Below are 16224 nucleotides of genomic sequence, written 5' to 3'. Positions count from 1 at the left end.
CAATTTTGTGCATTTTGGGACGTTTCTTTTCAAATAATTTTCTTTTCAAGTTTGCCGCATTTTAAAGTATATTTTAAGGTTTTTAGGTACTTCTTCCACATTTTTGACTTTGTTCAAAAGGCAATGTATTTTCCTTTTCTTTTTTTCTTCTTTATTATGAAATTTATTCTTATTAGATCCGTTTTATGATTATGAAATTATGGTTAGTAAAATTCTCTGCAATGTAACGAAAAGTTGTTTTTAAAAGTTAATTTGTTGGTATTAGTATTTCTGATATCGCAATTTCTTAATGAAAAATATGCTTCGATAGTTTTTACTCGAATTGGAATTCTTAAAAAATATGCATCTGAAGATTATAAAAAATTAAATGAATAAAACTAAATGAATAAATCCTTATTAATCAAGATCTACGCTGCTTTACATTAAACGTCAATAGCTTTAAACAATGCTATTTCTCATTATCTTAGGGAAAAATAACTGTATTGAATGATACCAAATTATTAATAAAACGATATTGAAAAATAAAAATTTTCTCGAAGATATGTTTGTGGAATTAAAATTTATAAGACTGCATTTTACACAATTCTGTAATGTTTTCTCCAATATGACCTTTAGGAAGTCTGCTTTCTTTACGGGAGCTCCAGCGGATATCTGCATAAGTGGGTCAGGTTTAGTTTAAAGCACCGTTTGATCTGTCTACTTATAGCTTGACATTCTTTTTTCTGTTCTATATAATTTTCGGAGAGTACCAATTACTGAAAATCCTTTTAGCATTTTATTTAGAACAATGTTGAGTATTCAGCAAAATCAAAAGACAAAAATAAGAAATTATTTAAATTTAAAAAAAAAAACTAATTTTAAAAAATGTGCAAGATATGTTTAAGTTTTCCTAATCTCGAAAATGTAAATGTAAACGCAATGGGTGATTGTTGACCGATGAATGTTGACAATCACATTTGGTAAACGCAGAAATATATACTAAGTGCCACTGCTCATTATGCATTTTCCCGGTATGCCCTACATCAATGTTTTTTATGGTCCACTGCCCTATTTACATTTGCCCGGTATGCCTTACAATGTTTTTTAAGGTACCCCTACCCGGTATATCCTACACTGATATTTTTAAAGTTCCACTGCCCGGTATACATTTAACATCTGAACACTGATGTTTCTCCAAATCTATCCTCCTCAGCAGATATTAAAATATCGAATAAATATAACAACATCAACGGCTAAATTAATATCAAATCGGATATCACAAATATTTTGGACATTCACCCAAGCGACTGGATGATGGTCGACATTGACCGGGTGAAAGTCGACATTATCTTGGTTTCGGTTATTCACGGTAACATATAAAAAATTAATTCCAATTCATTTTGACGTCACTTTAAAATTTTGAAAAAAGTAAAGAAGAAAGAAAACAAAATGAAAATCGGTTATGCATATAAGACGCTCGACACTGTTAAATTATTTTCAAATTATGGAATATTTTTAAAAGGCAAATGAAATTCAAAACGCTTTCTATCTTGTGACCCAGCCATAAAACTGGATCGGTGTTTATTATCTCGATGATATTATTAAGCTCAATGCTGAAACGGAAGATATTATTCACAGTCAGATAGATTATCAAAAAAGAAAAAAGAAAAGAAAAAAAAATTGCGATAAAGGAAAACAAATTCCATCAACAGTGCACCGTGGTCGTCAGTCAAGGACGCCGGCGAAGTGGTGAGTCATAAAATAATTTTATTATTTAAAAATTTTTGTTTTTTCTTATATTTATGTTACTTTTTAGTTTTCCTTGTCTTTATTATTATCTATTGCTGTATAAATATTTTTTTTGAGCGAATGCAATTCCTAGAAATTCAAATATTGTTACAGATACTCATTGCAAAATAAACATTTTTCATCAGCATTTTTACTCCACTTCTTTACTTACGAGCTCCACATTAAAAACTTATATGTTTTTAAATGAGGCTTTTTTAGAGACAACTAGATTGTGCCGAACCTATATAGTTTTCTTTCCTTTTTTTTATGACTTCCAATTGGGTGTTGTCGATGTAATTATGATGTAAGTAAATCAATAAGATACACAACTTGATTTAATGGCGTCCTTAGAGATAGTGCTGCCATCTAGAAAACAAAAGATGCAAATTGTGTTTCTAACAACAATTTAAAATAAGTTCTAAAAAAATTCATGAGTATAAAATATTTTTTGACTAAGATCCATAATAATGATCTATATATTTTTATATCTTTCTTAGTTCTATTTATTCCGCTTGAAAAAAATTATTTTATTAATTAGTTTTAACAATTTTTTTTAAAATGATCGAACCAAGCAAATTTTCAAGACAGTTTGGTTTCAAAAGGACATACAATTTGAAGTTGTATTTCTTTGAGTCTACAAATGAAAAAAAAATAGTATAAAGAGTAACTTAATCATTCAACTTAATGGAGCAAAACGATCAGATAGTAAAAATTTTTGAGGAAGAAAAAAAAAAGAAAAAAGTTATAACTCGGGTTGCGTGTGCCCATCATTTCAAATTCCGCTTATGTAACGAGATTATAATAATTTTTGCAGTTGTTTTCTTGAAAAATAAATAAAATGAAATGAAATATATTTTTATTAGACTCACACCGTTTACCCGTGATTGTTTCTCATTCATCGTTCTTGTTTTTTTTCACGTCGAAAATTTTCAAAAAATAAAAAATTCTATCATTTTGTGAATAATTATTATAATTCTGCATGAGAACATTTTGTTGAGATGGTGCAAAAATGAGTAATATTAAAAATAATCAACTGTACTCATCTGTACTGTAAAATACTGACTGTACATAATCAAGTGTATAAATCTGTACTGTAAAACAATGACTGTACATAATCAATTGTATTAATCTGCACTGTAAAATAATGACTGTGCATAATCAACTAAAAACTAAGCGTAGGAAAATAGAATGCGTTTCACAATAAGAATTATTTTTAGTCATTAGGGATACTTTCGTGGTAATTTATCTCACATGAGTTAATATGAATTTTTAAAAATTTCTATTTAATTTATAAGACATCAAATGTTTTTCTCATTCTGTTAATTTTTACACGAAATCAAGTGTGAGCTTATGAAATATCTCTAGAATGACGAATAAATGTTCTTAGAATCATTGATAAATTGTTGTTATTTAAAATAAAAATAGGTGAGAAAAAATTCGTGAAGAGTATTTAAAAGTGCGATATTTTTAAACAAATAATAGTTACAAATAAATAAATAAACATCCGTTAAATTCATTAACAACTGCGGATCTATTAGTGCAGCAAACTTCTGGTCAGTAGTTCTGTGATCTGTAGATGGGTCAGCATGTAATTTTAACTAAAAATTTAACAATTAATAATTCTCAAACTAATTATCGATTGAAATTATTATTTCATAGTACTCCCAGTACATTTCCTTAGATTCTAACGTAGTTTTAAGTACCGAAGTCTAGTAAAAATAGGATTTTTTTTAAAATTTGATTTCTCAGGACCGACTATTCGACTGATTTCAGTAAGGTTTATTATTTTGCCATGTTAAATAACATTCTTTAAAGTTATATCAAAACTTGTATACCTTACAATTTTGAATTTTAAAATGTACAACTTTTTACATCGTTTTAAAGAATGTGATTTTGTTTCTCAAAGTGCAAAATTGGAACAAAATCGATCTAGTAGTTCCAGTTAAATCAAATTTTAAATATAAAAAAAATAAAATTTAAATTTAAAAATTTGATATCTCAGGGATTATTCGACCGATTTCGTTCAAATTTTGTATTTTGACATTTAAAATTTTATCCTTTAAAGTGAAGTAAGAATTTGTACACTTAGCAATTCAGTTTTTTTACTATTGTTAAATAAAAAATTAAAAACTAAGACAAATTTAGTAAAAGTTATATTTTGCATTGCATTATCTTTGGATAACGAATTTTATAATAGTGTGCAAAAATTTTCGATTCGCTATTCTTAAGATGTGGTAAAATACGCAAAACGTAAAATTAACATTAAGGAGTCCAAAGCGTTTTTCGTCTAAATAAATAATAAAATAAATAAATAAATACGTGAAAAAAAATAATTAATAAGACAGCAAAATACCAGTTTTATTATTTATGATTATTTACTATACCGTCATTCGGGGCTACTTTGTGCAGGATTTCGCAGTTTTTGAACTTTGACATGTAAAAAAACNATTCAAAATAACCTGATGACTTTAAGTATTTTAACAGCACACAATAACAACTTTTAAAAAAATGAGATGTTCTCACTGAGAGTGAAACTGTCACCCTTCTGGCGGCCATTTTGGTGAATCGGGCGAAGAAGCCCTTATTTAGGTTCCCATAGTCTCGAGGTTTTAGATGCATTACGAAATGAGGCATCCAAGAATTCTCGAGGAGCTTGATAGTTTTTCTACGACAAAACGAAACACGATAACTCATTTAGGTTTTAGCGGCATGAATAAAACATTTTTGGCTTATTTAGAATCACATAGTTACATTTAAAGGACAGAGAAAACGTTCAAATTTGCATATTTCTTTCTTTTTTTTAAAGAAATTTATTTTAAAAAAAGGTTATTATAAAACTATTTTTAATAGGGTATTCTGCTGAGAAGAAACACAAGATTTTTTAAGATGAAACTGTCCTACCAAATAGTGTCTCCTCCACCTGATAAGGCGAGGGATTCATTGTCTCCCGTTGTCCTTCTGCACGGGAGGATGGATTCCAAAAAAACTTGGAGACATCTGGCTCCTCAGATAGCAGAGAAGACAGGAAGAAAGGTAATTATAATCACAACAGTTTATATATTTCCTCAATGACGAATTGCAGATTCCGCTAAAATGAAGAATCGATTTTAAAAACCAAAGTAATAAAAACTATATATATTAGGAATCAAAATTTCGTACAAATGTTTTAACAAAATGTGACTATTTAATAGTGTGATGAAAAAAAGCAAAGAGGGTATTAAAATGATCAAAAACGGGCAAATGTATACCGGGCAGTGGCACTTAACTAGACCTAGTATATATTTCGGACATTTACCAAAACGATTGTCAACATTCAGGAAGTGGAAGTCAACAACCACCTATTTCGGTCATTCGCAGTAACATAACTAAAAAGTCTTTCGCAAGACATCATTTTTTTTTCTTAAGGACTCGCTTTCATCGGACAAAACAATTATTTTTTGTTAGTTTAATTTCAAATTGACTACGTCATGGATTTGTCCGATTTTATTTACGTTTTACTTTATCACTTAAATATTAGTCATTTCTGGAGTACAGGCTTTTACGAATTTATTTTTGTTAAAAATTTTAAATATGATGGTAATTCCAATTTTTTTGTATCCTACACAATTGAGCCAGATTCGAATACTAGCGATAACTGGTTGATCATAGATCAGACTGCAGTTTCTGTTGAGCTAACCGTGGGAAGTTTTAATGTTTTTCATCTGCCTGGTAACACAAATGCATTTTAATTTTCATTGAAAAAGTTCTTTCACGTTGACGAGTTTGTCTTGACATTTTACTTCTGCAAATAAGTTTATATCATAAAATTAAAATATGCTCTGAAGGCTAATGTAGAAGTAATAACACATTGGAGTTATTAAATCTAACTAGGATTATGCAGAATACTACTTTCAATATTTTATCACTTCTATCCTTATTGTTATTCTGCTTTTCTCTGACTACTGACGATTTTAAACATTTTTACTTCATTTATTGATTAATTACAATAATAATTTTTTTAAATGAAATACAAAATGTGTTTCATGATAATAAATACTGTGTAAATTACTTTTGTTAATACTTCCTTTCAAAAAAAAAAAGAGAGAGAGAGAAAGTTATACATAAACCATGTTATATATACTTAAATATTACACGCTTTGAAGAATCACTCTTTTGTTTGTTTTTATTCATGACCACTGGAAAAAAATTAGATTGAAAATCGTACCTGTATTTTAGTTCTGAGAATAATAAGCAAATTAAACTTGTAGTGACTACTTGATTTTTGAAAGTCTATAAAGCACTGACGTAGATTATTTACTTAGAAAATCTATCATTACTTCCGTACATGAAGGATATTCCATTGTTAACGTTAATATAAATTTTAAGAATTCTTATTAAAAAAGTACGATCCAGACGTTATGGATTGAAAATATATCAAGAGAAAAGGGATTAAAAGAGGAAAAATCATTGTGGCTGTCAATCAAAGTATGGCTAAAAATATCTAAATACAGATTTTTTAATAATAATAATAAATGTTTGATAAAATTTATTTCTTGCACGGAATCATCTATGGAATAACACATTTTATAATTGTGTGCAAAAAAGTTTCAATTCGCTTCAGTAATTCTCGAGATATGGTGAAATACGCAAAAAGTAAAAGTAACATTATACTAACATACCGCTAAATCCCAGCTACTATTTTGGGAATCAGAAATCCAAATCCATCGAAAAAAGGGTATGCTTATTCAGAGAAAGTACATTTTTATTCCTAAATTTGTAACTTTAAATATCATCTGCACTAATTAGTTAGCATATTTGTGGTCATCCCCTAAAACCATTAAGATTGAGTGCTCGAACGTGAAGATCCGATCATTTGATCAAAAATTATTCAGGGTAATCCTTTTTTTTATTATTATTATTATTTTCGTTTGCACTAACTAATTAGCGTATTTAAGGTTACTCCCCTGAACCCGTAAGAGGATGTCCTAGTACCTGGGACTCTAACCATTGAATAAAAAGTTATTTAGGGTGATTCGTTTTTTTTTCTTCGCACTGTACATTCGAGAAGTTGTCATTTCGTTTCACAAACTAACCGATCCCTTGTTGAAAAATAGTATTCTTCGTGCCATGGATCAACAACGCTAAACAACATGAGTAAAGCACCATCCCCCTCCCCCCGTTATTTGTGCTTTTTCTTAAGTTGTTCAGCTTTTTTATTATCGATACCTTCGCTATAAAACTCAGATACTCATGGTAATTTGTCGTATTAGTTAGAAATTCCTTAAGCCTAAGATAGTTTTTAAGGACAGCGAACAGATGGAAGTCAGAAGGAAGGAGCTATGTCCGAACTGTGGAGGAGGTATTAAACGTGTCCTATTTGAACGGTGCAAAACGGGGAGTGCAGTCAGGCGAGCCCTTAACAGAACCTCAAATGCCGGAAGACTCTTTTCAGTTTCTTCAGCAAACCTCGTAATTAATGGCAGTATCATGTTCCGTGAAAGGCCGACCGACCTGTGTAGGGGACAGGGAATTGACCTTGCATTAGAAAAATTTGGGTTCGAATCCCAAGTGAGGCATGAATGTTCTTTCATTCTCTGTACTAGCTGTCCTTACTGTGGGAGCAACGTTGGCCCACCAAATAGGGTGCCCCTGAAAAAGTGGCCCCTTCAGATGTTTCATGTTTCTCAAACCTTCACCAATAGACCATTGTGCAGCTCTAGTGCGACGTAAATGAAGCACTTACCTACCTATCTGTTGTTATTGATTTGAATAAAATGATTAGGATCAGATTTTTATTTTATTTTTGTTATGAATTATTTCAGGTGTACTGCCTAGATGCAAGGAATCACGGTGAGAGTCCATGGAGCAATGTCATGGATTACGATGCGCTCGTCCAGGACTTACAGGAATTTCTGTCAGAACAGAATCTCAACAGAATCATAATCGTCGGTCACAGCATGGGTGGGAGGACAGCCATGTTTTTTGCGCTCAAAAAGGTTTCTCTTTTTTTTATTACTTCTTTTGTCTCTGAAATTATTATTTAAAACTAAAACAAATAAAGTTGGTAATTTAAAAAAGAAAACCTATGGTGCTCAGTGAAAAAGATGTCACAGAATGCAAATTAATATAACGTTAAAAACATGACGTCATCCGCATGAGAAAATCAGAAGTGTTCAGCTTGTCGAATATTAAACCTCTATCCTCCTTTCTGTGTGCGGCACGTAGCGTCCAACGTACACGCTTACTAGTTTACGATTTTTGATGTTCTTATACGTTGAGCCGTGGTGACCCAGGGGATGCCTCCCAATGAGGTCACACGGGTTCCAATCCTAGCGACGGCAGGTCGTTACGAATTCCGCATCGACCACAATGCAGACGTAAAATATCCTCAATGGTAGAAGGAATAAGGGGTTAGAGTCACCTTTCCGTCAGGCTAAGCGTGGGAGGTTTTCGCGGTTTTCCTCGCCATGTAACGACTGTGCGAGTTAGTTCCATAAAAAAGTCCTCCACGAAAGCAAATTTTTTCCAATACTTGATCCAGGAGTTTCCTTGCCTTCTGGATTGGGTTCAAAATGACAAAGGCTACGGAGTTGAACTTTGGTAGTTGTAAACCCTAAATTGGATCGGCTGTTTAACGACGTTAATATATAAACCTCATGCGTTTTTCAATACATATTCATCACTTCGTGTTTTTAAATGCTTTAGTTTCTGCGTTGGGAAATAAAATTTAAAAGAAATTCGAAGACCGGATTTTTAGATTGCAAATAGAATAAGATGATTAAAAATTGTCATTTGAAGATCCTCTGAAGAAGGATTAATATTTCTTGCCTAAGGGATGGATATTAGGTTTTTAATGAGAGCCTTCTCTTCATTTGCCTTTTTTAAATGAATGAACCTCTAGAAATGTAGGCGGAAAGATTTTCTTGAAAGTTTAAAAATATCATTTACTTCAAAATGTATAAAGCAGGTTTCGATCGCTAAAAAACACCGTCATCCAGTCTCAATCGAAGTGAATCAAGAAAACAAAACAGATTTGAAATAGAAAATGCAAATTCGCCAACCAATAAATAAATATGGAAAAACAAAACTAGAAAAAACTGCGGTGGCCAAGCGATGTTTTACCAAAGAGGAGGTGGTGAAAACCTCATGTTTGTCAACTAGGGCATCAGTAATCAAATGAATGAAAAATGATTCTAGAACATCAAAATGAGCTGATGGGACAGATGTGAAAAGAATTTTTGCATTATCAAAATTTAATTTATGCCGAAGGTGCTAACAATAGCCATCGTTGTATTGTAAATGCTCTAGCGATTTTCAATTCTTATTGGATAAATATCTATAGTATTTATATATAATAATATTCAATACTTCATAGCTGAAATTTGATTTTGTTAATCGACATGACAATGACTTAAGAATCAAAACGGGATAGGATATAGGACTTTTAATAGCGAATGAAGAAGAAAAAAGTTATAGTAACGGTAGGATTTTTTTTTTTGTTGTCAACTTTATTTTCACTCTATCAAATCTGTTTAAGTCACGTCTGGAGAGTCTCGAGAATGAATGCCTATTTTTTGGCGCTCGAAACAAGTTTTTCTTTTCTACCTCTATAATTTTTGAAGTTTATAAGTGTTTTCGCTTACAATTACAAATTTATTTCGATTTGTGGTGACTAAGATATCGAGTGCTCGACTTCCAATGAGAATGGCTGATCAATTCCGCTCCCGGCTTGTACCACGTGCTTGCATAAAATATCTTAAATGGTAAACGGGATCATGGATTCGAGTCTCCTAGTCACCTCGCTAACTTTGGAAAGTATTCGGGTTTTTTTCTCTCTCCACGTAGCTCAAATGTGGGTTGGTACTATGCAAAAGTTCTCTACGGAGGCTAGTTTGTGCAAATGCATGGACTAGGGGTATTCTTGTCTCCTGGGTTTTGTTCAAATATGCAAAACTTCAGAGTTTAAAATTGATGGCGCCGGTTGAACACCCGTTATTAATTATAATAAAATAGTCTTATATTAAAAAAAATCGAGGAATAGAAGTTTTGCTTGTTAAACTCACATCTTATTGTATTTCACAGAATGTTGTAACAGTTGAAATTAGCATTTTCCGAGTCTTTTAATTGGCGTTGTTTTAGTAACAAAATCTATAAACTTCGTTTTAGGAAATTTTCAAACTAATTCTGAAATGATAATTGTTATTGCAGCCGGAAATGGTAGAGAAACTGCTGATCGAAGATATGGTAGCCTCGTGCTACAGTTCTTTGGCGAAAATATCTGTCCTGCAGATGCTGAACCTTCTTCGTCAATCCTTGCATGCCATTCCTGATGATGCCGATGAGTTGACGGCAAAAAGAGTTGTTGCTGAATACATCAAATCACAATTGCCACCAGTAAGGAGAATATTCTTGTGAATATACTGCTCATATTGTGCGGGGGNCGGGGGGGGGGGAGTTATTTAGATTTTAAAAGAAATAATCATCAAAAATTTAAAAAAAAAAATTTTTTTTGAAGCAAAATCTAATTTGAATCATATCTATTTAGCGTTGCAAGAAAAATTCGTGAAATTTAGGTGGTTAAGTGAAATGTATCAATAATAAATATTAACAACAAAGAAAAAATTGAAACTATTGCAATTGAAAAGAAAATTAAGAAAACAATGGCAATCTAACTGAAGCAATATAACAATCAGTAGCTAAGAAGCTTTTGAATTCCATAATCTTGATATTGTTGGGATACTTCTGGAATATTCTTTCTTCGTTCTGATTTTTTTAAGGAATAAATAATCAATAAATCGGTATTAATCAGCACTGCAAAATCATGCTTAAATCTAAAAAACATTCACATTATTAATAGAGCTAACATTATTCTGTTTAATAACATCTATTATTGTCTATTGCCTTCCCGGTGATGTGTTACGATAATAGAATAAGCATAGCATGTTCATTCCATCGAAATAAAAATTAACTGTATCATCTGGCATGATATTTTTGCTCCAGGGGAATTGATAATAATTCAAAATTACCACATTTGAACCATTATTTGCATTACTTATCTCTTTCAGGAAGGCGTAAAAATCATATTACCACGGTACCTATATTAGGTACTTAGGTACCAATATTAAATATTTTTATTAAGCTTACCTATTAAAACAGCACCTATCATCCCACTACCAGTATCACTTAGTACCGAAATTAATTAGCATCTTTTCTTCAATAATAATTGGACGATTTCTTTAAGGTGACCCAAAACGAGAAAAAGCCATAATTTTGCTTTTTCCTACAATTTATTTATATTTTCATTGAATGACAGTTAATTTTAAATTAGTTTCATAGAAACTAAAAGCATAACTATAAACAACACTTGATTTTACATTTCAAAAAAACATATTCGGTGATGTTGCCTGCCTATGCTACCACCTCCACAACATTGTTCGTATTGTAAACTAAAACTTCGTATTGTCCAGCATATTGGACTCCAAGTCTCAAGAATCTAAATATTTGCAAATATTACGAGCTTGATACAGAGAAAAACACTCCCTATTCTAAATTACTCATTGGAATTAAGTAAAATTGGTTTTAAAAAATATCGCAATGATTTGTTAATGTTTTAAATAAAAAACGTAACTTTCGGTGCAAATTGAAAAAGTTCCTTTGAGTTTCGTAAATAATTCATTTGATTTCAGGAAGTGACAGAGAAGAGGAAATCATCTTTATTCGATTTGGACACGATGCCCATCAAGAGGGAGGACAACAAATACAAATGGCAAGCCAATCTCGATGTTCTGGAAGAATTTCTGAATTCGGACAGAAATAATAAGCCCATGCACGGAATCTATTATGGGGAAGCTCTTTTCTTATACGGAACCGAATCATTTTTCAATGTGTAAGTGTGCCCCCCTCCCCTACAATTTTCTTACAAAATATTTTCATTTACTTACTTACCGTTTGATCCATAAGGCTCTATGGCTTGGTCTGACTTCCTCTAATACTTTAAATTTTGCTCTTTTGAAATCCACCTGCATTTGCCAAGTCATTCTTAGTCTTCCGCTTTTTCTCCAGCCATCCAGAAGAGAATAACATGCCTTAATTATTCTGTTGTAATGAGGTTTGTCTTTTTTCAAAATTGTTTCATTTCTTATTTTGTCAGGTCAAAATATTTCAAAAATTTTTTTGAGACAGTCATTTTGAAAATCCTCAAATTTTCAGTTGTCTGCCTTTCTGAAAAACCGTGTTTTTGAGAATCAAATAATAATAATGATATTCCGATTATTTTCTATAAGTAATTTTTTTTCGGTATTGAATGCTTGTTGTTTTCAAGAATTCTATTTTTATTTATTTATCATTTATTCCTTTGATTAAATTTCTTTTTTTAACTTTTTATTTATTTATTTATTTATTTATTTATTTATTTATTTATTTANTTTTCTATAAGTAATTTTTTTTCGGTATTGAATGCTTGTTGTTTTCAAGAATTCTATTTTTATTTATTTATCATTGATTCCATTGATTAAATTTCTTTTTTCTTTTTACTTTTATTTTTTTATATATTTATTCAGTCATTCATTGTAAACAAGTGCTACTACAGTAATATAGAATAAATTAAATTTTCTTGAAAATTAATTTGACCTGCTTAAAAATAAAAGTCAATTTAAAAGTTGTATATTGAAAAGAGAGACATTTTTTAAAAAAAAATAATGAAAATAGCTACTATTAAAATATTAATTCAGCAAAAGTACTCATAAGCTTTTGGAGACAAAATTTTAAAATTAAAACCAAAATATAACTGAAATAGTTAGTTTTGAAATATCCGACAGTTAAAAAAAATTAAATAAACTGAAATAATAATAATAAAAACCAAACAATTAGTTTCCAAAGAAATTACTTAAAAATTAGTTTTGAGAAAAAGGACAAAAAATGACAGTTATCTATTTAATTACCACTGTTTTTTAAATCCTCATTACTTTTGTTTTATTTGAGGTAAGAAAACTCAAACTGTTTTTGAAAGAGGAAAGTCCTTAATTTTCTTTTCTATAAATACAGAAAATATTTTTGTCAAATCTGACTTTGAAATTTAGACGGGCACCTTAAAATTTTAAAAACAGTTTTAGGTCATACTCATAATTAACATCAAACTCATACTTATTTTATCAAAAATTATTCTTTAATTATAAAAACAAATGTGTCAAATTAAAAAGAAGACTCTCTAAGACTTAAATTTATCAATAAAAAATTAAATCAATTAAGTGTCCTTAAAATTACTTACGTAAAATATTCCAATAAATAACTTTAAAACTTAAATTTTAAAAAAATATTTAAACACTCACTAAATTTAAATCTTTGAAATAATAATCTTAAATGGAAAATTCTTTTAAAATATTTAATTTAATACTAACTGCAATACAATTGTTAATGAAACTAATCATAGTTTAGATAAATATTGTTGTCTTTTGTTAATATTTTTAATTTTATTTGAACTGAAATTTTTTCCATTAAGACCACAAATTCGCACCTCATAAGTGACTTATATGCAAAATATTATTTTTCCTAATTTCTGTTTTATTTTCGTAATACACAAAAGCAAAACTAATCATCTTTTAGTCAGCATAACAATGTTATTTAATTTTTATATTTTGAAATCGTCTACAATATCTTGAGTCGTAATTTAAAACAAGTAACCCAAATAATTTTTGACATTTTTCAAAATTAAAACTGAATATTTTTTTTAAAATTATATCTGACTTTTAAAATAAAATTAATTCAGTAACTGGTCAAGCGTTGATGAGTTATTAAGTCATTAGATATTTAGTAGTTATACGTTTATATTATTTATACAATTTGCGATAAATATTAAATTGTAAGTTTATATAAAACTCGAAGAATAAGAGATAAATTCACTGTTTTTATCAATATTTTTTTAAATATAGAACAATTAAAATCGAGATTTATTTTTATCATTTTAAACATTTAATATTTGTTTACACCCTGCGCATCAACTGGTTGTTATATTCTTTATTTGTTTGTTTTTCAGTCCCGATGACCAAACCATCAACCATTTTTTTCCAAAAGCTGTCAAAGTACCTGTTCAAAGTGCCGGACATTTGGTGCATCAAGATTGTCCTGATGAATTTGTGCACCATGTGATAAAATTCATTAATAATGGTGATAATAATGCAATATGAACTTTCATTTAGGAAATCACTTGTAAAGAATATTTTTTTCAATAAAATAATTAATAAATGTTTTTGATCTACATTTCCTTTTCTCTTTCATTGTAAACCAATTTTTCGGAAATAAATAAACTATTTTTTTTCCAACAGAGAACAATTTTTTTACTATTCTTTTTATTTTTAATGCAACGAAATCCTTCTGATTGCATAATTATAATAGGCAATAATAGTTAAAATAAGGAGTAGCCTTAGCTGGGAGCTAAATTATGTCCGACTTGAAAACAATTTTTAAATTTAATATGTTTTGTTTATCCGCAGATATAGAATTATAGTTTTCCANCTAGCAAAACATTTTTATAAGTTTAAAATGGTATTTTTTTAATATAATAACCAAGAAAGTTTTTTTTTAACTATGTTTATGAACGGAAATAATGTGTTAATTACGTAAAGTCTGAAGGCTAATTACCAGAAAAAGTCTAACTTATTTTTACAAGAGAAAGATGCAAAGTTATCATATCTTTGCTTGCGATCTCCGAGATCTGTAGACACAGTGACGTCATGAGGAGAGAAATCGTAGCTTCCGCTCTAAGAGCGGAGTGAACTAGCCCTTGTATTCTCTTTAGCCCTGGTTATATGGATCGGTCAGTGGTCGAAAGTAGCGAAACTACTGTAGTAGCTACTATTTTCCGTGGTTTGTAGTGTATTGCACTACTTTTTAAAAGAAGTAGTGTAGTGAGCAGTGCCATACAAAAAAAAGCAGTAGTTTATAGCGATTCCTGGCAACATTTTTAACGTTAGTTAAATAAAAAAATAAAGTTCAAACGCAAAACATTTTCAAGAAAAATTTTCCCGTCAACGTGCTTCTGTACCCGAGCGTTAATAAGATCGACGTCTGATGCTTAGAAAAATCGGAGCGAAATCGGTCGAATTGTTCCTGAGAAATAGAATATCTGACTTTCTTGAAATTTCATTTCTCAGGCACTATAAGGTACGTTTTTGTGTCTGATTTCGTAACTTAAAATATAGTCTGCATTAATTAATTAGTATATTTGTGGTCACTCCCATAAGCCATTAAGACTGAGTCCTAGAGCGTGAGGATCCGATTATTAGATCAAAAGTTATACAGGATGGTCTGGTTTTTTTTGGTTTTTCGCACTGTACTTTATTTCTCGGAAGATATGAAAAAAGCATTGATCACTTAAATCACAAATATTTGATAATTTTCTGGCATTTCTGAAATGACTGCCGAGAAAAGCGTAGAGTTTGAAACTTAAAAGTACAAATTCATAAAAAGCACTTTAGAATAAAATAACTATTTCGTGTAAACATGAATTAAAACTTCTTAATATCTCCTCCTATTTAACCAAGCCAATTTTTTATTCAAAATCACTTCGAATATTGATGAAAATTAAGTTCTCCAGTTAAGTTTGTGTTCTAGAGGTAGTGACTACATTTCGAAAGTAGTTTGTAGTCTCTACATTTAAAAAAAAAGTAGTTATAGTTAACTACAATTGTAATAAATTAGTTGTAGTTAACTACAAGGCTGACCACTGGGATCAGAGACTCAATGTTGAATAGAATCGGTACAGAGATGGAAAACTGGATTTCAGTATTATGGAGTGCAACAACTCTTCAAAATCGGATTTACAAGTCATTCATAAGAAAAAAAATACCACAAAGATTTATTAAAAATATGTTTCGGATAAAGTTGAGGATTTGTTTTGCCTATTATTATTTTGCATTCTATACAATCTAAGGGCTAAGTTGGCTACAGTGTAAGCCACCTGGAATAAAACGTAGGAACAAGATCCCTATTTGACAAGTTTTTTTGGACCTTGGGAAGAATGCCCCAAAGTGATTGCATTTAAAATGTCTAACAGGAATTGCTTCTTACAGAGATTTGTTGAACAAAAACCAACTTTCGTGCAACCAAATATATAACCTTTACGGGTAGCAATGAAATCATTAGTTGGAATTCTTGTGCGGTATAATCTCTTCTCCCAAATGCTTTTAAATGAAGATACAGTATACTCACAAAATCCTTGTTATGTCAACAAAAGTACTTTTCCCCTTAGCATTACATATCCACCTAATATTAATTTGAATTCCTTTGTCAAAACCTTGTTACGTTCAGTACTTTTCGAAGTAATAAATTACTAATTTTGAAAAAATCACCGGATACCACCACACGACATTACTGCGTCAAAAGAAAAGAAAAAATGCTGCCCACATATACGTAAAATACTTTATGGAATACTCTGCGGAAGGCGATGACTTGGCAGCTATTTTTTGAATAGAAAAAATGATG

General features: G+C 30.2%; 1 protein-coding gene across 1 annotated transcript; it reads left to right on the top strand.

Annotated features, from left to right (window-relative positions):
* The first annotated feature begins 1582 nt into the window (after positions 1–1582).
* LOC107453910 (sn-1-specific diacylglycerol lipase ABHD11) lies at positions 1583–13990 on the top strand. Its single transcript, XM_043044629.2, has 6 exons — positions 1583–1728; positions 4618–4800; positions 7569–7742; positions 9955–10140; positions 11433–11632; positions 13778–13990. Exons 2-6 carry the CDS (start codon positions 4654–4656, stop codon positions 13926–13928), a joined length of 858 nt encoding a protein of 285 aa, XP_042900563.1. The 5' UTR covers positions 1583–1728; positions 4618–4653; the 3' UTR covers positions 13929–13990.
* The last annotated feature ends 2234 nt before the right edge of the window (positions 13991–16224 follow it).

Source organism: Parasteatoda tepidariorum, chromosome 6 (genome assembly GCF_043381705.1).
Source record: "Parasteatoda tepidariorum isolate YZ-2023 chromosome 6, CAS_Ptep_4.0, whole genome shotgun sequence".
Lineage (NCBI taxonomy): Eukaryota > Metazoa > Arthropoda > Arachnida > Araneae > Theridiidae > Parasteatoda > Parasteatoda tepidariorum.
The sequence above is the reverse complement of the archived record's forward strand: the minus strand, read 5'-3'. Positions and strand labels throughout refer to the sequence as shown.

Bases quoted from the DNA above. Each gene is read 5' to 3' on its own strand.
- LOC107453910 (XM_043044629.2), top strand. From the start codon at position 4,654: ATGAAACTGTCCTACCAAATAGTGTCTCCTCCACCTGATAAGGCGAGG. The intron at 7,743-9,954 runs GTTTCTCTTTTT...TTGTTATTGCAG, and splicing joins TGTTTTTTGCGCTCAAAAAG to CCGGAAATGGTAGAGAAACT. The intron at 11,633-13,777 runs GTAAGTGTGCCC...TTTGTTTTTCAG, and splicing joins ACCGAATCATTTTTCAATGT to TCCCGATGACCAAACCATCA.